General features: G+C 40.4%; 1 protein-coding gene across 4 annotated transcripts in view; it reads right to left on the bottom strand.

Moving 5' to 3' along the window:
• The window catches only part of il13ra1 (interleukin 13 receptor, alpha 1), a 28439-nt gene extending 2070 nt beyond the window's left edge, over positions 1–26369 (bottom strand). For 2 of the 4 annotated variants that reach the window (XM_057332781.1, XM_057332788.1), the window contains exons 1-6: positions 11146–11361; positions 4007–4109; positions 1199–1392; positions 947–1083; positions 618–753; positions 346–445 (exon numbers count right to left, since the gene is read on the bottom strand). In XM_057332781.1, the coding sequence (XP_057188764.1) occupies positions 346–445; positions 618–753; positions 947–1083; positions 1199–1392; positions 4007–4109; positions 11146–11209 (734 nt within the window). In that variant the 5' untranslated portion in view covers positions 11210–11361. Of the gene's footprint in view, positions 1–345; positions 446–617; positions 754–946; positions 1084–1198; positions 1393–4006; positions 4110–11145; positions 11362–17750; positions 25149–25642 lie in introns of those variants that run through there. The other 2 variants (XM_057332795.1, XM_057332772.1) reach the window with 2 other exon arrangements.
• Between the last annotated feature and the right edge of the window lie 1422 nt (positions 26370–27791).

The raw sequence follows: 27791 nt of genomic DNA, 5'->3' as shown, positions 1-27791 counted from the left end.
GGAAAAGTAAATTCTAATTTAGTACTAAATTTTTAGATTCTAATGAAGTTTAAAACTCTCAACAAGTGACTTTTTTGCACAGAGATTCACATTTACAGAAATGTCTGATACTGTCTGAATTACTGATATTGTCTGATACAAACATACTAGGGTGAATTTGTAAAAAAATGTTGTTACTAGTTAAGTCATGCCATGCCTGTGATGGAGTGACGCTGTGTTGGCACAATACACAATGTTGGCCACGAATGAAAATATCAGTCATTACAGTATTTTCTTAGTGAATTCCAATTTTTTTTTACAAATTTGTTATTTTCAACAGAGCAGCCACCAAAACAAATGTATTACCTGTGTATGAGCACAAGACATGCTATCAAACAACAGGAAACTACGAGAGGGACGATAATGACAGCCAGTAACACAGGCACATTTGGATCCCTATTGACACCTATGAAAGCACATAAATATTTATGTTAAACTGGAAAAGGCCATAGAAAACTTTTTCCTTACAGAATAACTATGATATATCAATGAACAGCAATTATTTAAATGGTCATTGAATACAATACTGCTATGTAATAATGTAATATAGTCACATTAAACAAGGAACAGGTCAGTACCATATTCCACTTCATCACTCAGTTCACTCTGTCCTGTACCACAATAGTCTTTCAAGACGATCTGCACCTTGGCTGTGTACTTGCAGACATGATCATATGACAAGGAATAATCATTGTTTCCTCGAATCGAGTTATGCTGTAAAATTGTCAACAAAAATTCTGTAAGGATTAAGATTTCATTATGTATTTTATTTCTTTCTTTGTAATCAGTTGGGTATTTTAATGTGTTTTTAGTTTGAATCAGGCAGATTGTGTGTGATTGCTGATCCCTGAAACTTTTCAGGTTCTGCCTTGAATAATACAACGAATAATACAAAAACACAGCTCACCTTTTCATTGCACTTGGTATATGTGTATGTGTACTCAAAACAGTCTTCTGCAAACTGTTCAAAACCTGATCTGATCGTTTGAAAGTAGAGCTTTTGCTCGTCTCTTCTGATTATCAGTTTAGGTTTGTTTAGTTTCACTGCAAATGAATTGACCAAAAATTAGTTGGTATGTGTCAATCTACTAAGGAAGAAAACACAGCTATTGCACATTTTCATTAGAAGTACAGTACATAAAAAAATCTGTCCACATACCATTGTAACCTGGATCTTTTTTCTTGAAGGTGTTGTTAACAGAAATGCCCTTATGACTTCCATTAAACATAAAGAACATCTCATCTACATTCTCCTTGAAATCTTCACTGTATATGTCACATCCTTTGATCTTCATCGTGTCATTTATATATGAGGAACACTTTGTAATGTGATCTATTTTTTTCTGCTGTAACCTGTAACAGACATCAGACTTTATTTCTTACAGCCAAAGCAAGGCTTAATCTTTACAAGGAGCTAAAGATTAAGCACAAATTAAAGGCAGGGTAGGCGAATCTTTCAGCATTTTTTGTTAGGCTTGTTGAAACTCTTCAAATCCTGATAGCAATTGCTATGTAAAATAAATTTACATAAATATAAATCTGCTGTGGAAGGCACAAGACCATAAACCGTTTGTCCAATCTTTGCGTTCGGTCAGAATGCGCTCATGTTTTGGGGAGGAGGGCTTAAGAGAGTACTCTAATGGGATAGTGGGATCTTACACTCAATGCTAGCTTGCTATTTTGTTAGTCCATTCGAAAATGCCTAGCCTACCTTTCCTTTATAATAAAATATATTAACTTTCTTGAAAGTTGCTTTGGTACGAAAGTTTTTTATGAAGGTAAAATCATGCCTAAAAGATTTGCATGCGCAGGATAACATTTGTAAAAGCGTACGTGACATTGCAAGCATAACATAAATTTGCATTAGCAAAAAAGTTTTGTAAAGGTGTAAATCAAGCTGCAAGCAAAAGAAAACAAGTTTTGCAGCATTGTATCATTTTTTGTAGGCGTAATTCATGTGTTGTGAAACGGCGACTTCATATTAGGTCAAATAATTATGATCTGTATTCTTCTGACCTCCGTTTTTTCCACGCTTACACTTTTGACACGTTTTTTGCGCTGAAATACGACCAAAAGCATTGCGAGTCTCTAAACAGAGGTGTGCAAACACAATGGTGTTATGAACTGCAAAACGGATTCATCGCGCAGAACCTGTCTTTGTGTATGTAAAATAAATCTGTTGCAAACGTCTTGCCTACGCAGGCGAAAACTGTTTCTTCCAATAACCCGATGTGTACGGTTCCGTCTCGCTTGCGCTTACACTTTTAGCACGATTCTCTCACTAATTTGGGTTTGCAAGCGTGAGTGGGGAGGCGGGGCTACCTTCTTGTGACCAATCAAATGAGGTTCCTGATGACTCATCGTTTTCTCTTATCTGATTGGTTCAATAATGCGCCAGTCAAGCAGACATCAGACACTTTAATGCATGCACCCAGACGATCATAGATATCTCATTTGTACACGATTCTTTAAACATTAACCTGACTGACATGTGTTGAATTACTACTATATACCCGTACTAAAATTTAAAAAATAATTGTTTAACCACAGTAAAACTATGGATAGCACATTGCACAGAATTGCACAGTTTGCAATGGTAATCCTAACACCATGGTTGCTACTACAAAAACATGGTTAATTTCATAAGGATAGAAATTCTGTACATCATGAAAATGTGCTTAAACCATTGAACTGATGCTACAATCTATAATTAAAACTGTTAATTCCAAATGTATGAGAATTTACACTGTAATTTGAATTGTCTCTTAAGGATTTGATGATGGATGCTGTATTGGATAGGCTTCATTTGCGACTGTCCCACCTGCTTAGTCCAAAACCAATTGATTAAGACTTATTGGAGTTTAGGTTTTCCCAGGATTTAGCATACTATGCATATTAGCTATGCACATTTTATAAATTTCCTGCATAAATAGTTTAAAAATATAAAAACGCGTTGAGAACTTGAGTCACCCAAATCTCAGCCATTTGCAGTAAATTACGGCTTCTGGTATTGTTGGGAAGAAGCACTGCATAAACGCGAGACCTAGAAACTTGGTATTAACTGTTTTAATTGTAGATTGTATAATTATAGTTCATGGTTTAAGCAGATTTACATGATGCATAGAATTTATAGCATTGATAATTCAATACATTTTAAACAAGATTTTCTTTCCAAGACATCAGCTAAATTCAGTATCAACACATGTCAATCAGCTAAATGATTAAGGAATCGTATATATTAAGTATTAGATATCTATGATCGTCTGGGTGCATACATTAAAGTGTCTGATGTCTGCTTGACTGGCGCATTATTGAACCAATCAGATAAGAGAAAATGATGAGTCATCAGGAATCTCGTTTGATTGGTCACAAGAAGGTAGCCCCGCCTCCCCACTCACGCTTGCAAAACCAAATAGTGAGAGAATCGTGCCAAAAGTGTAAGCGCAAGTGAGATGGAACCGTACACATCGGGTTATTGCAAGAAACAGTTTTCGCCTGCGTAGGCAAGATGTTTTCAACAGATTTATTTTACATACACAAAGACAGGTTCTGCGCGATGAATCCGTTTTGCAGTTCATAACACCATTGTGTTTGCACACCTCTGTTTACAGACTCGCAATGCTTTTGGCCGTATTTCAGCGAAAAAAACGTGTCAAAAGTGTAAGCGTGGAAAAAACGGAGGTCAGAAGAATACAGATAATAATTATTTGACGTAATATGAAGTTGCCGTTTCACAACACATGAATTACGCTTACGAAAAATGATACAATGCTGCAAAACTTGTTTTCTTTCACTTGCAGCTTGATTTACACCTTTACAAAACTTTTTTGCGAATGCAAATTTATTTTATGCTTGCAATGTCACATAGGCCTACGCTTTTACAAATGTTATCCTGCGCATGCAAATCTTTTAGGCATGAATTTACCTTCATAGTTTTTGCTAAAAAAATAGGTGTAATGTAATGTACCTGTAATACAAACTGAGGTCTTGGACATCATCAGCAAGATTCCAAGTGCATGTTAAGTTGTTTATGGAATAATACAGGCAGCTCAAGTTTCTCACCAGCGTCACTAGGGATAAATGTGTTTTCAAATCATTGTCTCTGAGATTAGATTTCAAAAATGAAACATTTAAAACATTCTTCTTTTTATGTACTGGATAAACATTCATCGTGTAAAAGATAACTGTTTCTAATTTCTATTTTTACAAAGTCATATTATAAGACACTAAGAAAAAAAAGATATATGGGCTTCATGTATTATTAAAAAAAAACTAGGAATCTGTGTAAGCCAAATCTGTGCAGATTTAGCACAAATACTCAACTTGAATCATCACAGTATATTAAATACAGTCTAATTGCACAACATCTGGCATATCTGACTTATTTGAAAACACCCGTCACAAGGGGCGTATCTAGGATATAAAACCATCAGGGACTGAGCCTAAAACATTAGGGGCTAATGTAGGGAATTTGGATGTAGGTTGTAAGGGGTATTCTTTGCAAGGAAAATATGCTTTGCATGAACTTTCTATGCAATATATTTTCTTAGTAAACACAAAATAATCACTCTAAATTTATTCTTCCTAAGGAAAATATGCTTTGCATGAACACATTTAAGACTAGCGGTAAAGCGCGGATCCAGTGATACACGTCCCAAAAAGTTTTTCACAAAAACGGTTTGTTAATTTCATACCCGATTGTGTTAAAAAAAACATTTTGACAAAATTATATGCATATTTGACCATTCAAGCAATGAGCCTGAAAGACAAGATTCGTGCGCTTGACGGGAATCATTTGCTCAAGGATGAGGTTTTTTTACAAGGAATACAAAGCAGTATTGCTCCACTATGCTGTCATATATTAGGATATTATTGCTTCGCCCAGTCCTTGGCACTTACAGTATGTGAGGCAGCAGCCAGGTAAGAAAGGTTCACACAAGTCAAGTCAACTTTATTTACTGTATATAGCGCTTTTTAAATTTTTCATTGTTACAAAGCAGCTGTACATGAGACATATTGACTATAAGCAAATCATTTAAATGTAATGTAAAACCAAGAAAAAGGTGAAAACACAGAAGACAAACACTCCACACACACAATATGCACACGTACTAACAAACATAGACATAGACTATGGCGTTATTATAATGACAAATGTCGCGAGCGCATTATTACAAGGCGAGAGCGCATTCTTGTCATACGAGCGCGCAAATCTCTCCGCTCGCACGCCGATTTCCTTTGCTCGTGCACAAAACTGGACGCGCGCTTTCAACTATACGCTGCTCTCTTATGAATTTTCTCTCCTCTCGCTCAGTGAGCGTGTGCGCACTCAAAATGCGTTCCGTGCGTCCACGAATCCTTTGGTACTCTTGCTCTCGAGAGGTCCTCCTGCGTGTTCCAGGCATTATAGGCTGTCAAAAGTAGTCAAGCAATCAGGGATAGGCTTCCACGGCGGGCCAATGAAAATGCGACCTCTTAACTACAGTAGGCCTAATTGTTAAAAATGCTTGATGAAGAGTTGTTTTTCGTGTTCTTTTCTACAAAAGTGTCATGTTAATGTGTAATTCTTGTAAAATAGTATATTGTAAATTGCTGAGTTTCATTCTTATAAAATCTTTTAATATATAAATCTTTTAATGAGTGGATTCTTGCGTGTGGGTAGGTGGGTGGATGGGGGGCACCATGAGGTCTTAATACGCCTCTGGATCCACCACGTTCTCAGGTAACAATTTTAATATATTTGATGCAACATTATTAATCAAATGTATATTATAAATGAACGGTAAGGGAGTGTTTGGTATATTGCATAGTAGTTCAGTTTTATGCCCTGAACTTCTGGAACACTGAATGCAGAACACTTACAGTGTCTGTCTGCAAACGCATTAAATGCATAACCAAATAGGTATAGAATATTATATGATATTTCCAAATGCTCCAGTGCTATTATTGTTTTGATATGTACCGTTACTTGTAGTAAATATTATTTTAGAATAAAGCTAACTTAAGACACCAATCTAAATTGTTCGGTAATCAATTTAGTACTATTTTGACAATATTATGTTTAGTGTAGGACATGCATGAGGACCACATGAACTTGAGGGTGTTGGCCTGTTTTGTCTGAATAACATGGTAGTTAAACTGATGTTTATATGTAGCCTACAAAGCATCCTAATGCCCCGTTCATTTCTAATACACATTTGACTAATAATGTTGCATCAAATATATTAATATTGTTACCTGAGAACGTGGTGGATCCATCTTGCTTCGTTGAAAACGTCGAGTCACTTTCAACCAATAAGATGCCATGTAAGAGGTCGCGTTTTCATTGGCCCGCCGTGGAAGCCTATCCCTGATTGGTTGACTACTTTTGACAGCCTATAATGCCTGGAACACACAGGAGGACCTCTCGAGAGCAAGAGTACCGAAGGATTCGTGGACGCACGGAACGCATTTTGAGTGCGCACACGCTCACTGAGCGAGAGGAGAGAAAATTCATAAGAGAGCAGCGTATAGTTGAAAGCGCGCGTCCAGTTTTGTGCACGAGCAAAGGAAATCGGCGTGCGAGCGGAGAGATTCGCGCGCTCGTATGACAAGAATGCGCTCTCGCCTTGTAATAATGCGCTCGCGACATTTGTCATTATAATAACGCCATAATAGACACACACACAAATGCGCACACACACAGACAAGCACGCACACACACAGACACGCACGCACACACACAGACACGCTACACACAGACGCACACACACGCACAGTGAAAAGCACACATTTAAGATAAAGCAGAGAGAAACACAGGTCAAATATTAATAAATTCCTATATGCAATATTAATTAAGTGAAACTTTAAAATTCTAATTCTAAAGCAACCCCCCCCCCGAGCAGGCAAATAGTGCAAAACAGTACAATAGAGTCTGTCTGCAGACGATGCACTCTCAGCCGCGCATGCGCACTCGGACACATGCACTCTCAGCCGCACATGTGCACTCGGACACATGCACTTTCATCCGCGCTTGCGCACTCATACACATGCACTGTCACACAGATGAGTGTTTAAGGTGCACGCACAGGTCACTTGTAAGTAATTTTATTCATTTCGTACAAGATTAAGTTGAAGTAAAAGTGTTGTTTTTAATTATTAGGTAAATGTTATTGAAAATAATCCTGATATTATCCGATATATCTCGCAGGCACAGGCCCCTCGACGTTGTTAGAGGGAGGGTTCAGCGACCGCCAACGAAATTTTGTAAGTATATTTATTTACAGTGTTGTGCAAGTTACTTCCAAACTGTAATACATTACAGATTACTTGTTACTGTTATTTAAAAGTAATCCCTTAAGTTACAATAATACTGTCTCAGAATTGTAATACGTTACATGACTCCTGTATTACTTTTTAGTTACTTTCACCAAAATAACTACAGAAGTAGAACTTAACATTCTAAAATAAGTCTTTGTATTTTTGTATTTTCAAAATACAAAATACTTTTTGCCACTCAACCTCTTTAGACTGCTGATTTCTTGAATTAACTAGGCTATACACAAATAAATACAAAAAATACTAGATAAAATGCATTTAAATTCAAAATAATATTACAAAATAATAGTATTTTGTATTTCAAATGGATGTGTTTGACTACACTGCCCACACACTACACTACTCCATGCAGTCTAATAAGGAGGTTGATTGGCAAAATGTATTTCAGTTTGAAAATACAACAATACTAAGGTTAAACACATTTAAATACAAAATACAATTATTTTTTTTCAAAGGTATTTAAATAAAAAATAGTCCCATCCCATCACTGAACTAGATTATATAGAATTCTAGCTAGTCATCATGTAAACGTTAGCTTAACTTGTCATTGCTGCTGGTCACAGGGATCTTGCTAACTAGCTTCCTGAAAGCAGCCCAATGACCCCTCAAAACCCGCCCAAAAGGAATGAAAACTAGCCCAATTATTTTCCAGTGTCAAATCAAAGTTAACAACTGCCAAAAGACGTTTATATTGCTATATTTACTTATCTGAATGGTTTCCTAGGTATTGTATATATTTTTTGTTCTGATGAACTCAAAATATGTTTTGGGGGATTTAGGAAAGCAAACAATTCTGGGTCACCTTTGACTACCATTATAATTTTTTCTGCTATGGTAGTCAATGATGCCAAAGAATTTTCAGTTGCTATCATTCTACCAAATATCTTTGTGTTCAACAGAACAAAGAAATTTATACAGGTTTGGAACAACTAGAGGGTGAGCAATCCATAGCAGAATTTTCGTTTTTGGGTGGAGTGTCCCTTTATAAAAGATCCCGTGTGTTCTCGAGGCCGCGGATGGAAAATGGAAATGGACGAGAAATGTGTTTTCTCTTTGTAAGACATGCAAAAACTTGCTTAAGAAATAAGCATGGTTATATTTATTGCATATGTATAATGTGTACAAGCACGTCAATATTTTAGTTGTTCTAGACTATATAGCTGCTCAAGCGTGATATTTGGCAGCCGGAAGAATCAACTGTTGTACACTGACGAGTGATTTCTTTCATTGTGCAACGTGACATGCACCTTACGAAACATTGGTAAAAGCATAATTCGGATGCATTGTCTAATACCACTGCTATATTTTCCTCTTTGGTTGAGCTGAGCTCCCGCGTCCCTCCCTGTACTGTAGCCTGCCTGTCAGACACTCGTTACCCACACTTTTGAGAACGGGCCGGTCCATGAGTTGCCAGGTATTCATCTGAGTATGAATACACATTAAGAATATCATCAATTAACATTTATACTTAGAATATAAATAAACATTTTGGCGGCCGCAGTACATTATGAAAGTAGCCCAAAAACCCGCAACCTGCGGCTCCATAATTTTTCCCGCCACTGCATTTTCAAAATAGCCCAATTGTGCGGGAAAATCACGACCCTATAGCAACACTGGCGCTTACAGCGAACCGGGCGGGACCAATAGCCTCAGTCTTTAGCTCAGAGACTGAAATCATGCCGCGTTACAATACAAAATACAAAGTTCCACCTGCCAGAGATGAATGACACCACACGTGTCTATTCACGAACAGGAAATAGAAGATTTTTGATTTGTTAATGTCTCGCGGGCGAAAAGTTTGTTGTAACGCAAGCGTTACTGAGCATGTACCGAGTAAAATATTACTGAAAACTGATTAGTAATGCCTTACACTACTGCGTTACAGCAAAAAGTAATATGTTACTGCAATGCATTACTTTTGTAACGCATTACTCCCAACACTGTTTATTTAATTCATACAATATTAGGTACATGTAAACGTTGTTTTAATTTATGAGACAATGTTATCGAAAACTATCCGGAAATCTATCTAATATGTCGCGTCTGTGCTAATTGGGTACTTTTTCTTCATACAGTAACTAAATTAGTGAAGAACTATCTAAATTAATTTTATTTTAGACGGTTAAAATATTAAGTGTTTTGACAGGAAAGGTTTCATAAGACTAGCTCTATTTAATTATTGTTTAGACGAAGTGTTACTTAAAATGATTTAAAATGAAGTGGGAATCTTTAAAATAACAAGTAATTTTAATATTGTTAACAATGGTTCTTTAAAATGAGATATACATGGAATACGACAAAAATGTAAAGAATATAATACACATCAGATCAGAATGATTTTTATCTCTGTCTTTTCAATTTATGCTTACAGATGCAGTTCAGGAAGTTCTGGCTGACTGGAAAGTGCATATAAAAAATGCAATCATTTTTCAAGGTAAGATTAGTGTATTTTAAAATGATTACAATGTGTCTGTTTCCAGTTCAAGACATATTGCAAACTTACTGTCACACACAATATCAAACTCTCTCTTGTACACTACTATGATGGCTCTCACACACTATCAAACTCATTTACTATCAATCTTTGTCACACATATAACTAAAGTCATTCATGCATACACCACACCATAAGGTTAAAAATGGCATGTTGTCATGACAAACTAGGTAAATTTGTGATGTATTTTTCCACTGACAGGAAGAGCCTTAAGTTTCCACGTACAGGTAACTATGGAATTCCAAAAGTGACAATATTAAAAATAAATAAATGCAAAAAATAAATCCATGAAGAAATGTAAAAAAGCAAAAATAAATGAGTACTTTTATTTCCTTATTTATGGGTAATTATATATTTTTTCACGCTTATTTATTTTTTCATTTATTTATTTATACATTTATTTATTTCCACTTTTAATTATTTCCACATTTATTCATGTATATATGTATTTATTCCTACATTTATTTATTTTTACATTTATTTATTTCTACATTTGTTTATTTATGTATTTCTTTGTCTGTATGCTAATGAGTGGGGGCGTGTTTCACCTCAGACATTAGCAATCGATCTCAGAGCGGCGGTGCTGAAGTTTTGAGGCCACAGGGACACGTTGTGGTGTGACCAAACGAAACGAGGTTGCGAAGTTGCATAGAGAAGGCAATCTAGTCATTTAATATCACCCTAACTGTATGTAGATAGGGTTACCACACATAGCCTACATACTCTTTATTAGGGACATTGCCGTGAAACATTATTCGGTCGAGATTTCTGAAATGTCTTTGCACACATGAACAGAAACTGCACAACAACAGGTCTGCTATGAAACACTTGGAAGAGTACACTTGGACATGGAAGCGCGTGAAATTATCCACTAGTGATCACATTTATTGTAAATGCGCTGGATGGAGCTGATAAGAACTTAAGTTGTTTGTCGATGAGACTCGCACAAACCAGCTCAGAACGCCGAGAGAAACCAGCGCATTTCACTGAAGTCTACGCAAGGATTATGATCAATGCGTTTGAAACGCATCTGCAAATACAGTTTACATTCGCATTTCCTAACTTTGCAATGCATAACACATGGCATTTCGAATGCTTAAATTATAACGCATATTTCCATAGACGGGTGAGTCATGTCCCCACCACTTTTTTGCCAAAGTCAATTTTGTTGCTTTGTAAGCAGAGGCCATTTCTAACAACTCCGCCCATCGGTTTCAGATTGGAATAGACAAAGTGTAAGAAACGCACACGAACATCAACTTCTCCTGTGGTGTAGAGCGTACAGCGTGTCTTACCTACTTCATGTCGTCGTGGGTTGGTAATTAAAGCCTCGGTAAGCCCTTGCGTTAATGCGGCCATGAGGATGGCTGTTGCCGTACGTAATTAAACGTATTAATCTGTGATAAAATAAAAACTACTGAAACGAATGTGTTTTCCCCATGTTAAAAATGTGTGTTTGACACAGATTACCTGTTGCTGGGTCAAGGATAGAGAGGTTTGGGAACCCCCTGCTAATAAGGATAAACATTCAAGTAAGTTATACAGGGGAAACAGATGGAAAAATAATATCTTTAAAAAATATCGTATTTTCGCTTATTATACGGGCATTGCCAGATAGGCTACAAATATACAACAAACTTTCTAAATTTTGTTTTGAACTCATGAAACTACAAAGTTGTGACTTTCCATTTATTTGAGTTTTCTATCAAGTATCAAAATGTAATTAATCTTGCAATAGACGATAGCAACGGCATGTCGAGAACAATAAGGACGAATATATATAGCATCAAAGTGCAATTAAGCGCAAAATGTTTGGTACATGTATGACTTGAACAGCCATTTTCAAATATTTTCATCGTTTATTACAAATAAATACATTTACAATCTGATATTTGACAGGGAAAAAGTTCAGCGGACAGCAGTCCCGAACCCACGACGACATGAAGTAGGTAACAGACGCTCTACGCCACTGGAGAAGTTGATGTTCGTGTGTGTTTCTTACACTTTGTCTATTCCAATCTGAAACTGATGAGCGGAGTTGTTAGAAATTGCCTCTGCTTACAAAGCAACAAAATTGACTTTGGTAAAAAGTGGTGGGGACATGACCCACCCGTCCACCCGCAAATTACGCCTATGGAAAATGCGTTATAATTTAAGCATTCGAAATGCCACTTGTTATGCATTGCAAAGTTAGGAAATGCGAATGTAAACTGTATTTGCAGACGCGTTTCAAACGCATTGATCATAATGCTTGCGTAGACTTCAGTGAAATACGCTGGTTTCTCTCGGCGTTCTGAGCTGGTTTGTGCGAGTCTCATCGACAAACAACTCAAGTTCTTATCAGCTCCATCCAGCGCATTTACAATAAATGTGATCACTAGTGGATAATTTCACGCGCTTCCATGTCCAAGTGTATTCTTCCAAGTGTCTCATAGCAGACCTGTTGTTGTGCAGTTTCTGTTCATGTGTGCAAAGACATTTTAGAAATCTCGACCGAATAATGTTTTACGGCAATGTCCCTAATAAAGAGTATGTAGGCTATGCGTGGTAACCCTATCTACATACAGTTAGGGTGATATTAAATGACTAGATTGCCTTGTCTATGCAACTTCGTCAACCTCGTTTCATTTGGTCACACCACAAGGTGTCCCTGTGGCCTCAAAGCTTCAGCACCGCCGCTCTGAGATCGATTGCTAATGTCTGAGGTGAAACACGCCCCCACTCATTAGCATACAGACAAAGAAATACATAAATAAATAAATGTAAAAATAAATAAATGTAGGAATAAATACATACATACATGAATAAATGTGGAAATAAATAAATGTATAAATAAATAAATGAAAAAATAAATAAGCGTGAAAAAATATAATTACCCATAAATAAGGAAATAAAAGTATAAATACTCATTTATTTTTGCTTTTTTACATTTATTCATGGATTTATTTTTTTGTATTTATTTATTTTTAATATTGTCACTTTTGGAATTCCATAGGGTAACTACTAACTTGTACACGTTACTTAGTAGCAGCTCCTCAGGAAAAGTACCTGTTACCTTAAAAAATGTAGTACTCAAGGTAACAGGCTCAAACTTCATATTTGCTTTTTTAGGTAGATGAAACCAGTCTTTTCACCCTTGAGGTTCCACCGGAGAAGCACGTGGTTCAGTCTCCACGAAAGTACACTGTAAAAATTAAAGGTACTTTGAGGAACCATTTGGGGTTCTTCACATTGCCACACCGGTGGAACCCTCAGGGGAAACTCAAGGCACCGCTTAATGAAGGGTGGTTCTCTGAGGAACCCTCAAGGCTTCTTGGGGATCCCTTTTATTAAAATGGTCTGGAACCATCTTGGGTGCTTCAAGGCACCATTTCACAGTTTATATTTGCTATTCACAATATTTTAATAAGAAGAAATACTAAATCAAATACAACAGTTTATTGATAAACAACAACAATTTACATTGAATAAATATTTACAGAATGGTCAATATTGAACATTACCATTCTAAATTCATGAAATCACATGTATAATTAATATTGTGTTGGTGATATTGTTATAAATGAAAAGTCTTTATCTTAACAAAACTAACCAAATAATTTGCCTTAATTTTAAATATACTGTACATACAGAAATATTTCAGGTACTTTGTACAAATGTACAATTGTAAAAAAGTCCAGCAAAAAAGTAGTCTCTCATAGCAAGGCCTACACCCATGGTAAAGTTGTAATTTGCCAAATAGCAAATCCTTGCGAGCTAGAGAAAACAATGCTGTTCTCTCCCAATGGGTTTCCTGCTATTACCAGGTGGTGTGAGGATCCATGTAGTCAAAGTAAAAATGATTTCTATAGTACATTTCACAATTTTGCATTGCTAAAGTAGATATGTATTTATGGCAAAAAGAGAACAGGAGCTGCGCCTGTTGGCCTTAGGTGTCCCAGGCAGTGCAAGGATGAGCATCAGGGTGGGTTGGGTCTGTTGGCCTTGGATGTCCCTGCGAATAACACATATGGAGACCAAAAAGAGGGATTTAGATAACGTCTCATAAAACATTAAATTTAATCATTTAGCACATCACAAATTGGTTTACAAATGTAACAATAAACAAAATATTACAATGCCTGGAAGTCACTGTTTTGGTCTATGGTTAAGGAGTACAATAGGCTATTTATAGCAACAACTGTAATAATCCACTTTATTCAGATTTTCCATTGTCAATGAGTATTTTTACATGTGCAAATATAACAAATAACATAATAATGAAAATATCATAATAAATATAATACTTACATTTTTTTGCTGCTCAACTGGAAAATACTGAACATTCTGAGTTAAAAGGATAAAAACAGAACTGAATGATAAAAATATTTAATTACAGACAATTTATGTAACATGGGTGGGGAAACCATTCAACACAAACAACAAGAAAAAAAAGAGCTATACATTCACTAAAAGTGAACATAATGGCTAAAAGTGGCTAAAAGTCATTGTTTGTCATTTAACACTAACGTCATCCATTTAACGTTAGCCCCACAAGCTTCATCTTAACTTATATTCGTTAGCATCTCGCTAAAACATGCGCTGCCTACACTGTGTAAATAAATGGTTTAAACAGCCAAAAGCGGCCATACAATTAGACGTGTCAGAGTATACATTAAAATAAATAAAAAATAGTTAGTAAATTTAAGTTATTTATATATTTTGACTTTACTTACATCCAATGGGACAGTCGAGAGGTTGTTGCGATCCGTTATTTTGAATTCCCGCCTGTCGCGCGAGCGGAACACCGGTGAGGTCAGTGTATAATCTGATCATTTGATTATTCCATTCAATATAACAAACGGGAAAAGAAAAAAACAGTCGATATTTCGTTTTGAGGTTTTTCTGTATGCACAAAATAAAAAAAACTATGTTTTTCTTATTATTTCAGCCTTAAAAGGGAAATCCAACAAATAAATAAACCAAAACGAAATAACGACCCTAATTATAGTTTTTTCATTTTTGGGTGATTTCCTCTTCTGCTCGCGCACGCTTTGAGCATGCGCAATGTACAGCCGCTTACCGGGATCAAGTGCATGCGAACTTGCGAAGCTCGAAATGGAAATGAATGCATTTGCAATTTTGCATATGCTTTGTTTGTACTTTTCACTCCCACTAAAAGAGTCACACTGAGAGAGGAGGACATGACTGTGGAAATGAAATGACATGAAATATTTCAAAAATATATACTGTATTGAACAATGCCGTTCACATACAATACTTTCCAGAGCTTACAGTCGAAGTTTGTTAGCATTATTGCTTTTAATATGTGACATTTAAGTAAACAATTAAGTAGCCACAGCTGGCTTGCAGCAGCAAAGGTGTAAATCCATAAATTACTTTTGTAATTTAGAAGTTATGTGATGCGAACAGCCCCTCCCCCTGTAACCTCACTCAACCGAGTTCATTAGGTTCCCCCAGCTAAAACTACTGTCCTGCTATAGAGTAATTCATAAAAGATGTTCAGTTTGTGTTGAAACTGTGAGGTTTTTATGTAGTCATTTGCACTATTACATTACATCAGTTTAGGCTACTGTTTTTAGGTAACATGCCAGAGCTTGTACCTCACGGAGGGACGGTCCGTGTACGTTTTATTCATTTGATATCCTATAACGAGAAATTGAAAAATGACTAGTTACTCGTTTTTTCGTTTAGTTCACCAAACGGATATTTCGTTTTTGGCCCGATATTTTATTTTTCGTTTGCCATTTAAAAAACGGATTTTGGACTCAATATGGCATTCGTACATGTGGGCGGCGCTGTAACGCCTCTTTCACCCGATTGGACAAATCGCTCACCATTCTGTTCGGATTTAATTCTGCCCGGCAGAATAAGAGGCACCGCCAGTCCTTCAGTTTAATACAAGTTATTGTCGCAACGCGAACCACTGCTTGCTGTGAACTGTGCGTGATATTTAAGCAGAAATATGTGTTGTAATGTACGCCATGCAGTGTGCTGTATACAGTATAACTTCCACATTTAACACCCCTTTCACAGACGTTGATCCCAGAAAATTCTGTAAAACTGCTAGAGAATGCTTTCAGTGAGATTGATCAAGAAAGGTAGGCTGTCATGGCTCTGCTTCCTTAGTCATGTTTTTCTTGGTCCTGTAGCAGAGCCATGGCAAAGCCTTAGGTTTTATGTGAGAAGACCATGAGATGTTTGTTTTTTGACATCTCATGAGTTTTCTCAGGTTTTGTCATTGGTCCCGCCCCTCTCGTTTCCTGTATTGTCTCCCTCTTGTGTCTTATGTTCTACACCTGCCCCTGCTCGTTATCCCTCGTTTGTCTTCTCTATTTATACCCTCATGTTTCTTTGTCTTGTGCCTTTGGATTGCGTTGTGTATGTGCTTGTCGGAGTGTATGCCTTGTCTTCCCGTGTCCTTACCTGTGTTACAGTTTTTATGCTCGTGTTCCCGCTGACAGATCGTGTTTGTTCCAGTAAGTGTGTAGTTTAGTTCTTTTCCAGTGTCATGTCAGTTTATGACCCCGAAAAGGGGTCATCGGCATGGCCGCACCGTCCGCCTCTTCCCCGGCAGCTCTTCCTCCGCCCATCAGCATCCGTGGCCGGCGCAGACGAAGGGAGTCGTGGGACTCCCCATCCGACTCTTCCGGTACGGAGCTAACCGGGTTCCCCATCGCTTCTCAGCAACCGGCCACACGTTCTGTGGGCCGGTCGAAGAAGAAGAAGCCGAGGAGGGGGGCACCACCCAGGCCGGTGGTCCAGCCGGCATCCAGTCCGGTGCAGCCGGCATCCAGTCCGGTGCAGCCGGCGTCCGGTCCGGTGCAGCCGGCGTTCAGTCCGGTGCAGCCGGCGATCCAGCCGGCGTCCAGTCTTGTGTCCAGTCCTGTGTCCAGTCCTGTGTCTAGTCTTGTGTCTAGTCTTGTGTCCAGTCTTTTGTCTAGTCATGTGTCCAGGCCGAGGTCCAGTCCTGTGTCCAGTCCTGTGTCCGGTCCTGTGTCCAGTCCTGTGTCCGTTCCTGTGTCCGTTCCTGTGTCCGGTCCTGTGTCCAGTCTTTTGTCCAGCCCTGTGTCCAGTCTTTTGTCCAGCCCTGTGTCCAGTCTTGTGTCCAGCCCTGTGTTCTGTCACGGTCCCACCGTCTTGTTTATGAATTTCTAGTCGTGTGGTGGGATCGGGGCAGAGTCCTTGGGTTTTATGTGGGAAGGCCATGAGATGTTTATGTTTTTACCTCTCATGTGTTTTTCCAGTGTCTCGTCTCTGTTCCCGCCATCTCGTTTCCTCGTTATCCTTCCCTAAGTGTTTGATTACCCACACCTGCCCCGTGTCGTTATCCCTCATTTGTCTCTCCCTATTTATACCCTCTTGTTTCTTTGTCTTGTGCTCGTGGATTGTACTGTGTTATGTGCGTGTACATACGTTGTGGTCATTGTGTTTTGCTGCGTCCTGTGTAAGTGTACTTATGTGCTTACCTGGTTGTTTAGTGTCTGAGTTTGCCCGTGTTCCTGTTGCTTTGCCCTGTCTGTGGATTTTAGTTTTATTTTGATCCTGTCTGTATGTTTTGCCCCCTCGTGGGAAGTTTTTATTTTGTATTTATCCTTAGTTGATTTTCCCCCATCGTGGGTTTTTGTTTTGTGTTGTTATTTGTTAAATAAAGTGTTTTGTTAACCCCTTCACCGCCTGCCTGCATTTGGGTTCTTCACACCGCAATGCGTGACATAGTCAATATGTCTCATGTACAGCTGCTTTGTAACAATGAAAATTGTAAAAGCGCTATATAAATAAAGTTGAGTTGAGTTAATGTAATTTAAAGAGTACACAATAAATATAAATGATAAATAGGGTTAGTCCAATTATATACAGCAAAGAAAATTCAATCAATAAGTCAATTACATTATCAAATATCAATGCCAACCTCAACATGAAAACTTTCTAGGCCGTTTAATAACACGCCCTGAGCGGGTTACCGCACCATCTGAAAAACAGTGCTCCCGCACTGCAGAAGTTGTTCTTTCAAGCACTGGGAGTGGCTGTTGCACTGACCGAAGAACCTCAGGCATACGGCCTGAAGGCCTACGCATATGAGGAACAGTGGGTATGACCTGGTCCCTGTTCCCCTGAACCTCAAGCTCTTTTGACATGAAAGGAAGAGACCCCGACAAGGCAGTGAACGTTGGTTGTGCCCTTCGACCCCCTTCATCAACACTCTGACCTGCACCTGTAGAGGAGCGAACTAGTGCCTTCCAACTTGACCTATAGGGTTTTAAGCGATCATAATGCACAACTTTGGGCTCTGCATTAACCCTACTCTGATCCAACACTGTGTAAATGATACCATCCATATCCACAGAAATAACCTGATAAGGTCCTTTCCATTTTGGGTCTAATTTCTTTCTTTGTGTGGTAGGATCATTCATCCACACCCGATCTCCAACTTTAAAAGGCTGAAACTTAGTATGCCTGTTGAAATAATACTCACGCCTAAGACTCTGATCAACCCCATTGTTGAATACTTCTTGGAACACAGTTTCCATACGACCGGCTAAAGCATTACCATAGGTTTGTGGAGTCTCCATGGTATCACCTACAGGAGAATCAATGTGAACATGCACAGGCAAGCGAGGCTCTCGACCGTGAACTAGGAAAAACGGCGAATAACCAGTGCTAGAATGAGGAGTAGCATTAAAGGATAGTACCACTGCAGGTAAATACTGATCCCATTCACCTTCCCTGTGAAAAAGAACTTTAGCCAACTGATCCTTTAAAGTTCTGTTGAACCTCTCAACCATTCCATTACCACGAGGATGGTATGGGGTGGTCCGTTTCTTTTTGATTTTTAATCTGTCACAGATGTCATGTAAAATCTCAGACTCATACTGACGCCCCTGATCGGAAAATAGTTCTTCTGGAACACCATGCTCTGGTATGTACTGCTCACAAAGCAACTGTGCTACTGTACCAGCTTTCTGATCTGCCATTGGATATGCATTGACATATTTGGTGAAATGATCTTGCACTACCAACACATACCTATGTCCTTTGGAAGTAACAGGCATTTCAGTAATATCTGTACAGACCATCTGAAAAGGTCTCACAGCCATAATAGACTGGAGAGGTGCCCGACGTTGAGGAACAGGATTTCTCCTGGATTCACAAGCAACACATGACTCACAGTATTCCTCAATAGCCTTTCTCATTCCTGGCCAAAAACACAAACTCTGAGCTCTTTTGAGTGTGCGCTCAGCACTATAGTGTCCCGAACATGGATCACCATGTAAATAGTGCAAAGTGTCCGAAATGAGAGCATCAGGAATAATCACTTGATAAACTTCAGGTTTACCTGGGGCAAGACGAGCTTTACGACAGAGCACGCCACTATTCAACCCCAACCGGGGAAACTGCCACCATAAATGTCTCATCTTCCCATGTACACGTCTAAGACTAGGCCTCTCCTGATTCTGCACCCAATCATACACCTGTGAGAGCCCAAGATCTTCTCTCTGGTATAGGGAAATGTCTTTTCCGTCAGTACACAAAGAAGTATGCCATAGGTTTACCCTCGACACATTGTTCCTGACAACATCACCTTCAGTTAAGCAAATCTGAGGTCGTGTCCTAACCTGACAATCTGTGCAGCTACTGCCAGCAGAAACAGCAATCTGAGAGATGATACTCAAGTCATCTGTTTGAGTACATACCGCCTTTTTCAGAGGTTCCTGTGTTGTCTGTGGCACTACAGGAATTCTCGACATAGCATCTGCATTTGTGTGTCTCTTTCCATCTTTGTGTACAATCACCCAGTCAAATGGATCCAATTCCATGGCCCATCGACCTCTGCGTCCTGTGGGATCAATGTCAAACTTCAACTTCCTAAGACCAACAAGAGGTTTGTGGTCTGTGACTATGGTAAAAGGGCAATTAGTCAAGTAATGATGAAAATGCCTGAATGACCAAATTATCGCCCACAATTCTTTGTCATACGTCGACCATCTCCGCTCACTAGGAGACAGTACATGACTAGCATACGCCACCACACGTTCGTTGCCATCCTGAATTTGAGCTAAAACAGCACCAATAGCGACATTAGATGCATCTGTACTCAGCACAAATGGCTTCTCGAAATTAGGAAATGCCATAACAGGAGGCGATGTCAAAGCATCTTTCAACTGCCGAAATGCTGCTGCGCAGTCATCAGTCCATTCAAAGGGAACCTCCTTGTGTGTAAGTCTGTATAAGGGATGAGCTTTAAAGGCATAATTTTGAACAAAACGCCTATAATAACTACATAACCCAAGAAATGCTCGTACCTCTGTGGGAAACTGAGGTGTTGGCCAATCCCTCACCCGCTGACTGTGAGCTGGGTCCAGAGCTAACCCATCTTTCGAGACAACATGAGCCATGTACGTCACAGACGCCTTGCAAAACTGACATTTTCTAGGGTTAAGCTTAAGACCCGCTTCCCTAAACCTAACCAAAATGTCTGTGAGGTTCTGTAGATGATCCTCAAAATCTTTCCCCATACAGATTATGTCATCCAAGTAAATGACACACTTTGTCCAATGTAGTCCTCTAAGGACAAGCTCCATGAGCCTCTGAAATGTCGGTGGACTATTTTTGAGACCCATAGGCATCACCTTAAATTGGTACAAACCATCTCCTGTGGTAAAAGCAGTTTTATGTCTGTCTTGAGGGTCTAACTCTACCTGCCAATAGCCAGCAGACATGTCCATAGTGGAAAAGTACTGAGACCCTGATAACGCATCAAGACTGTCATCCACCCTAGGTAAGGGGAGTGCATCAGTGACAGTGACAGAATTCAATTTACGGTAGTCTACGCAAAATCTGTAAGTATTGTCTTTTTTCTTTACCATGACTACCGGACTCGAAAATGGGCTATCACTGTCCTCAACCACATCTTGTGCTTTCAATTGTTCTACCTGACGGTGCATTTCTGCCTTGAGAGCAGGGGAGGTCCTGTACGCTCGCTGCGACATAGGAGTGTCATCTTTAGTTCTGATTTTGTGAGTGACCACACTCGTTATGCCATAGTCATGGGCATGCTGACTGAAAACATCAGAGAAAGAAGTTAGCAAATCTTTTAGACGTTTTTGTTGCACATCAGACAAGTCAGTATCAGAAATATCTGGCAATACAGGTGAAATGGACGTTGACATTGGAACAGTGTTAGCCACACAAGCTTCCTTAATGTTCACATTATTGACACATTTGTCTATCACCACATAGTCATCCTGTTTACCTTCTGACACAGAATAAAAAGTTCCAATCTGTGTGCCGCTGTGAAGAGAAATGTCATCAGAAGAAGGATTTACTACTTTCAGAAAAATTGAACCATGAACTGCTTTAGTAACAGTCCATGCAAATCCTACTTTTGAGTCCTCTTGATAATGAGGCTCAAATACACCTGTGTAACCATCAAGTTGGCAACCCTTATGAGGTGGTGAAAGTTTACCTGAGACTAGTGTCTCTGAAAAGGAAGGAACAACTTGTGTGGTGGACACTGTAACACCCACAAGTTTAGGAACCTGCTGATTAACAGTCAAAAATGAAATAGAGTCCCCCTTCAGTTCAAGAGACATGGTCTGGGCATTCATCACGATCGTATGAGCAGACAAAAAGTCCCAACCTAATATAATTGGCTTTGAGCAGTTTCTGATCACTTGAAAAGAATGTGACACTGAATGCAGTCCCAAGGTTACATTTGCTGGTAGTGTACCCACTGAATCCAGCTTATCACCAGAAATAGATGTTAAAGGTAGAAACTGTTTCACTAATGGTCTTTGACGTAAACTAGCAGTAGACATTCTGAAATCTTCACTTATAAGAGAAACATCAGCTCCACTATCCACAAAAGCATGAACTAATGTGTACTCAATTATAAGTGGCACGTATTGAGTCATAACATCAACAGAATTTGAAATCACTTGTGGCTCTCCAGTGTCACCAGAGGGCCTGACTTCATTAGCAGGTGGCAACTGGCCCACATTGTCAACTACTTGTAGTTTCCCTGGTTTTGGCTGACCTGTGAAGGAGACTGAAAGCGCACTCGCCCTGGGCTTGGTGATCGGCGACTCCAACGCTTTGATGAGTAACTGTCCAGCGACCTGTCTCGCTGACCATGGTCATGTCAAGATGAGTGCTCAGGTGAATTTCGACTTTCAATGTGTTGTCCATGTTCATGTGATCTCCTGGGACTCCGAGTATCATAATCGGCACATCTGCGTGATTCCCAGTGTGCTCTATCACCACTCGTGTCTCCGTAGGAAGATCTGCCTCGATCATAAGAGTCAGAGTTATTATGTGAGTGTCTGTCATACCTGCGCCGTTCAGATGTGCGCCCTCTGTCACCATCCGGAGAGGGGCTGTGATGATGTCGGTCAGGCGAAGAACTGTGTCTGTTTGCATACCTCTGTCGGGTGATCTCCAGTTGTAGCTGATCCACTCTCTCTGACAAACGATCCAGAGTCGTCTGTAGTTTTGTGACATCACTTGACGTAGCAGAGTGAACCGCAGGAAGTGCTGTGGTTGCAGGAGTACAAGGAGAGGCAGGTACATTCCATGGAGCTCCGGCGAGAGATCCAGCTGGTGGTGAAGTCCACTGTTGTGAGTATGATGGTAGCAGAACTTTGCTAGCTCGATGTGCTTGTTCAATTTGAAGAGCAAGGGTAAGTGCAGTATCCAGTGTGTCCACACCTTGTTCATGTATACGGAGCTGGAGGTAAGGTTCAATGCCAGCAATGAAACGCCTAAATTTTTCTCCATTCTTTGCATTAACCTCATAAGTGGGAAAAGCTTCGTCCACCAAACGGCTAATTTCAGCAGCAAAAACTTGAAGAGCTTCTCCAGGCATACGTGTGCGAGCATTAACATAACTTTGAAACGTGGACAGATAAACTCTTTGGCCAAAAACACTTGTCATTTTCTCTTTCACCAGTTTGTAGTCTTTCTTTGTTTCACTCGGCAAACTGTCCCAATAACTAAAAGCTGTACCACCAAGGCAAGTGGGCAAAAGCTTGGATAACCTGTCGTTATCGAAATCAGAGCTGGCCTCCTCAAAAACTTCAAATCGTCTGCACCAGCGGAGAAAATCTTCTTTCCCATCCCCCAAAAACATGGGCGGGAAATGTCCAGCAAAGTGATGCATTGAATGTGAGGTACTGTGCACGGGCACGTCATGCTCTGCATCTTCTTCACTCATTGTTTTCCAAACACGTGTATGTTTAGCACACAAAAATGAAAAGTAACGTTACAGGCTTACCGCAAAAACGTAAGAAGAGAAAAAACTGTGCCAGCGCAACATTAATGTTACTTGTTGCAGGCAAGTGTATCTTCAAACAGTGTGTTTAACTTCAACAAAAGAATAAAAGTACGTGATTTTTCTCAAAAACTCCAAAAGGGAAGTCCGGAAAATGAAGCCTGGTTTATCTTTGCGTAACTCCGTTATAGTCACACCACCGCAAAACACAAACGAAAGTCCGAGCCACTGTAAAAAAATACAGCGAAAAACATACGTCGTGCACAACAGCAGGCTTTCAACTTAAACTTCGCGTCGATGTCCTCCACATCGTCCTGCCGCATCCATCTCATGTAAGTTAGTCCGACTGCCTGCCGAAAAAACACTCTGTTCACATGCTACAGCACATCTTCCAAACCCGCTGCCACCAATTATTGTAAGAGGGGTTGTTGTGTGGATAGAAGGAAACACTCTTCGGAAGGGTTCCAACAAGATAAGGCAGGCAATCACGAGCGACAACAATGATTTTTTTAGCTTACTTTATTAGCCGAGCCGTCTTCCATGGTGGCTGCATCTCTACACCACTCGATACAATATATATACATGCATAGTTTTACACTCTTTATCTTATTTTTATTCTATTCTATTCTATTCTATTCTTTTTTATATATAGATAACCTGTGTATTGTATTGTGTTAGGGACTCTGTGTGCTGCTGTTTTTGTGCAATGGGTGCAAATTTCTTGTATGTGCAGATATACTTTGCAATAAAGCTCTTTCTGATTCTGTATTTTTAGAGAATGTGGTGGACAACATGCATCTCAGAATCTTTTGTCAAGTGCACAATTGAAAAACATAGATGTCGATTTTTTTGTTAAACGTTAAATAGTAATGTATATTGCCATTATAGCCTTTTATGTAGGCACATATGAGAAGTAATCAGACATTATTAGTGTAAGAGGGGTTGTTGTGTGGATAGAAGGAAACACTCTTCGGAAGGGTTCCAACAAGATAAGGCAGGCAATCACGAGCGACAACAATGATTTTTTTAGCTTACTTTATTAGCCGAGCCGTCTTCCATGGTGGCTGCATCTCTACACCACTCGTTCCTCCCCTCGCGTATCCACGTCAACTCAATTCAACTCATAACCCAAATTTCACAATAAATGTCCCCAATACATCTCACATTAGTGTAGATGTTCAATAATGTCTTTCAGCTATAATTTACATAAATCTTGGCCGTGACCTGAATCGCCAGTCTTTACGGTATCTTAAAAAGAAAATCTCCACCTTTTGAAAATAGGATTTTACAGTCCACTTCGTGAAATACTTTTTCATTTTCATGTATTTTCTGTCAGTTTAACAGGACATTCTTTTATGTCATGCCGTTTGTAAACAGTATTTTGACATATTTCTGTCTTCGACCCACTACAAAGTGCGCATGTGCAGAGAGTGCATGTGTCTAAGTGCGCATGCGCGGCTGACAGTGTATCATCTGCAGCCAGACCCTTCTCAAACAATATGCAAACAGTGGCAAGGAACCCACAGACCACTCACTGACCTCACATGCGAGACAGGCAACATCTGTGCATTATCCTCGTAAAAATAATGCATCACAATTTGATAAAAAAATGTTTTGCTATCTTTGCATTGATCTTGATTAAGATTATGCTGCAATAGCAGAAACATGAAAAACTGTGCGGGCTTGTTGTGATAATACGGATTTTTATATCATGAGTTGCACCTAGGTGTACATTTTCGTCTGCGTGTATGTTCTCGCACACTAAAGTTACCTTTCTTCGTCTTCTGCCAAAATGAAAGATTTGTTTGTTTTTTGGCACATGCCATTGCCGTTCTGTAGTCTTCTCTGCCCTCGCACTGTTATATTTTATTTTGTCGAGCAGCTCAACTGCATGGTAATAATGCAGTAATATGTTTCTCTCCACACAAAACACGAGGCTCTGCCATGATTCTGCCACAAGACCATAAAGACATGACATGATGAGGCAGAATCATGACAATTGCACTGTATTGATTTGATTTGTCCAACCTAAAATGCATAGAAAACAATGGGATAGGAGGGAAAATATGACTGTCATTTTTAAATAATACATGTATCTGTTTTTTAATGATTTAATTATTTTGGCTAGTAGAAATTCCGAAGGGCCCAGAACATAGAAAATTCTAGCCAAATTAAACCCTAATTACTATGAATAAATAACAATATTATTTAGACAGAATTAAAAACAGGTTACAAAAAACTGAATACATATGAGAAATTAGGTCATCTGTTTCATTGTTCACACAACCTTATTGCTTTCAAGCTATCATTTCCTGAATAAACCTAAATCTCACAGTTCATTAGATTATTAAATAACACTCTTTCACCATATTAACACATTCATCCTGTAATCATAATTGGGCACACTGTCATGCTAGGCTATCCACACATTTAAATATAATGACAGTATACTAATGTGCAGCATCAAAACAATATAGCTTGCTATACAGTACATAACGGACATCGACTCTCATGTACAGTACCTGGGGGTGAAGGGATGGTAAAGTTGCTTGGTAGGCTGGGAAGTTTGTTTCCACAGTTTTTAGGGTTTGTAGTAACAGTGATGCATAATCCCTTTTCATTGGACAAATTGAAAGTGTAGAATAAGTTACAGGTTAGTCTTTTCTGTGGACTCTTGGAAAAACAGTCCTGATGGATCAGAAAGAATTAAAAAAAGAAAGATAAATTAAATTCATTTAATTTATTACAAAGCAAACTTTATAGCATTGAGGACACAATCCCTATGTAAAAAGAGCCCTAACAAATTCATTAATTAACTTTTTGTGTTACAGGTGGAAAACGTCTTGGTTACGGATGTAACCTCGGTTCCCTGATGGAGGGAACGAGATGTTGTGTCGAACCGACAGAATGGGGTTTGTCTTGAGAACCTATCATCTTCTGAGTATTTAAAAAAGACCAATGAAAATTGGCGAATGAAATTTGCATGCCGGCTCCTCCCCGGATGTTGCTCCATGCTCATTCATTCACCTTTGGTCTGAGGAGCCTAAAGCATCCTCCCCCGACCGCTGGGGTGGGCGGCCAGTGTTGTGGCATGAGGGACACAACGTCTCGTTCCCTCCATCAGGGAACCGAGGTTACATCCGTAACCAAGACGTTCCCTTTCTGTCGGTCTCTCGACGTTGTGTCGAACCGACAGAATGGGGTTCCTATGGAAGACGCCACAGCACTGAGCCGCGTCACAATCTCTGCGGAGCGACGTTGACTGGCCTGGGCGAGTCAGACGAACACGCTAACGCGAAATTATGACCTTCCAGTGGAGAGGAAGGGGGACCCAGAGCTTTCCACAAAAAGTTGGGAAGCCCCCTAACGCCGGCCGTCACGGGCGGAGGCCTGATTCTCTAAATGGCGAGAAGCCGCCCGGCACCGTACGGGCCACTGGGTAAGCATTATTCCCCCCTGGGGGGGAAAAACGCTGCAGAGGCCACTACCTACCGTAGGGAGGAATTAGTGGAGACACCACATGGTCTCACCATCAGGGGAGAACTCATGGGAGGAATGTGCGGACTGCAGGAGTTAACCGCAAGGTGGGAGTCCACCTGGGGAGGTCATGGGTTGCCAAGGTGGGAACCATTCATGAGGATACATCAGACGGAACAGCCCACGGAGGGGGGGTTACCACGTCTGGAGCACTAGGTCCGGTTAGAGCTATGTGGGAGATAACTCAACTGTTCCCCGGCCTAAAGGGGCAGGGCTGCTCTGCCCAGCCTGTCCCCTGGAAGGGTGCTTAGTGATGGATGGAATGCCTGTTCTTTACCCGAGGGGAAAGAAGTGAGGCGGGATCGCCACTGCTCCCCCCGGAGGGGGAAGGGCTTCCGCAGGCGTATGCCCTACCGGCTGCCGGTCCCACACCTTGCCAGGATGCGGGCTGACACCGGTTCCGCGCGTAGGTATTAGAACCTCACGGAGTTGTTGGGCATAGCCCAACCCGCAGCTCTGCAGATGTCTGCCAGAGAGGCGCCCTGAGCCAGTGCCCATGAGGGGTGTGCCTCACTCCCAACGGGCAGGGGCGAATAGAGATCGGTATGCCCTAACGAGGGCATCCACGATCCAGTGCGCCAGCCTCTGTTTGGAGACAGCCCTCCCTTCTGCTGACCTCCGAAACAGACAAAGAGCTGCTCAGAGCTTCTGGGCTCTGCGTGCGGTCCAAGTAGAGGCGCCGTGCGCGTACTGGACACAACACGGATAGGTTGGGTCTTCCTCCCCGGTGGGGAGCGCCTGCAGGTTCACCACCTGGTCTCTCGGGAGAGTGGTGGGAACCTTGGGCACGTAGCCGGGGCGGGGTCTCAAGATAACGTGAGAATCCCGGCCCCGAGTTCTAGGCAATCTGTGGACACGGAGGGTGCTTGTAGATCCCCTACCCTCTTGGAGGTGAGCGCCATGCGGAAAGCCGTCTTTATCAAGACTGAGAAAGAGCGGCAACCCCGAGAGGCTCGAAGGGGGCGGGGCCTCTTGAGGCCCGCCACCTAGGTCGCAAGAGGGTACGGAGCGCGGGTAAGGTGGTCACCCTCTCGCGCCCCTTAGGAACCTAATGACCAGGTCGTGCTGTCCCAGAGGCTACCCAGCACTTGGGTCATGATGAGCGGCCGTAGCGGCTACATACATTCCCAGTGT

Source organism: Triplophysa rosa, linkage group LG1, assembly GCF_024868665.1.
Source record: "Triplophysa rosa linkage group LG1, Trosa_1v2, whole genome shotgun sequence".
Classification (NCBI taxonomy): domain Eukaryota; kingdom Metazoa; phylum Chordata; class Actinopteri; order Cypriniformes; family Nemacheilidae; genus Triplophysa; species Triplophysa rosa.
Note: the sequence above shows the minus strand (reverse complement) of the source record. Positions and strands in the feature narration are given on the sequence as shown.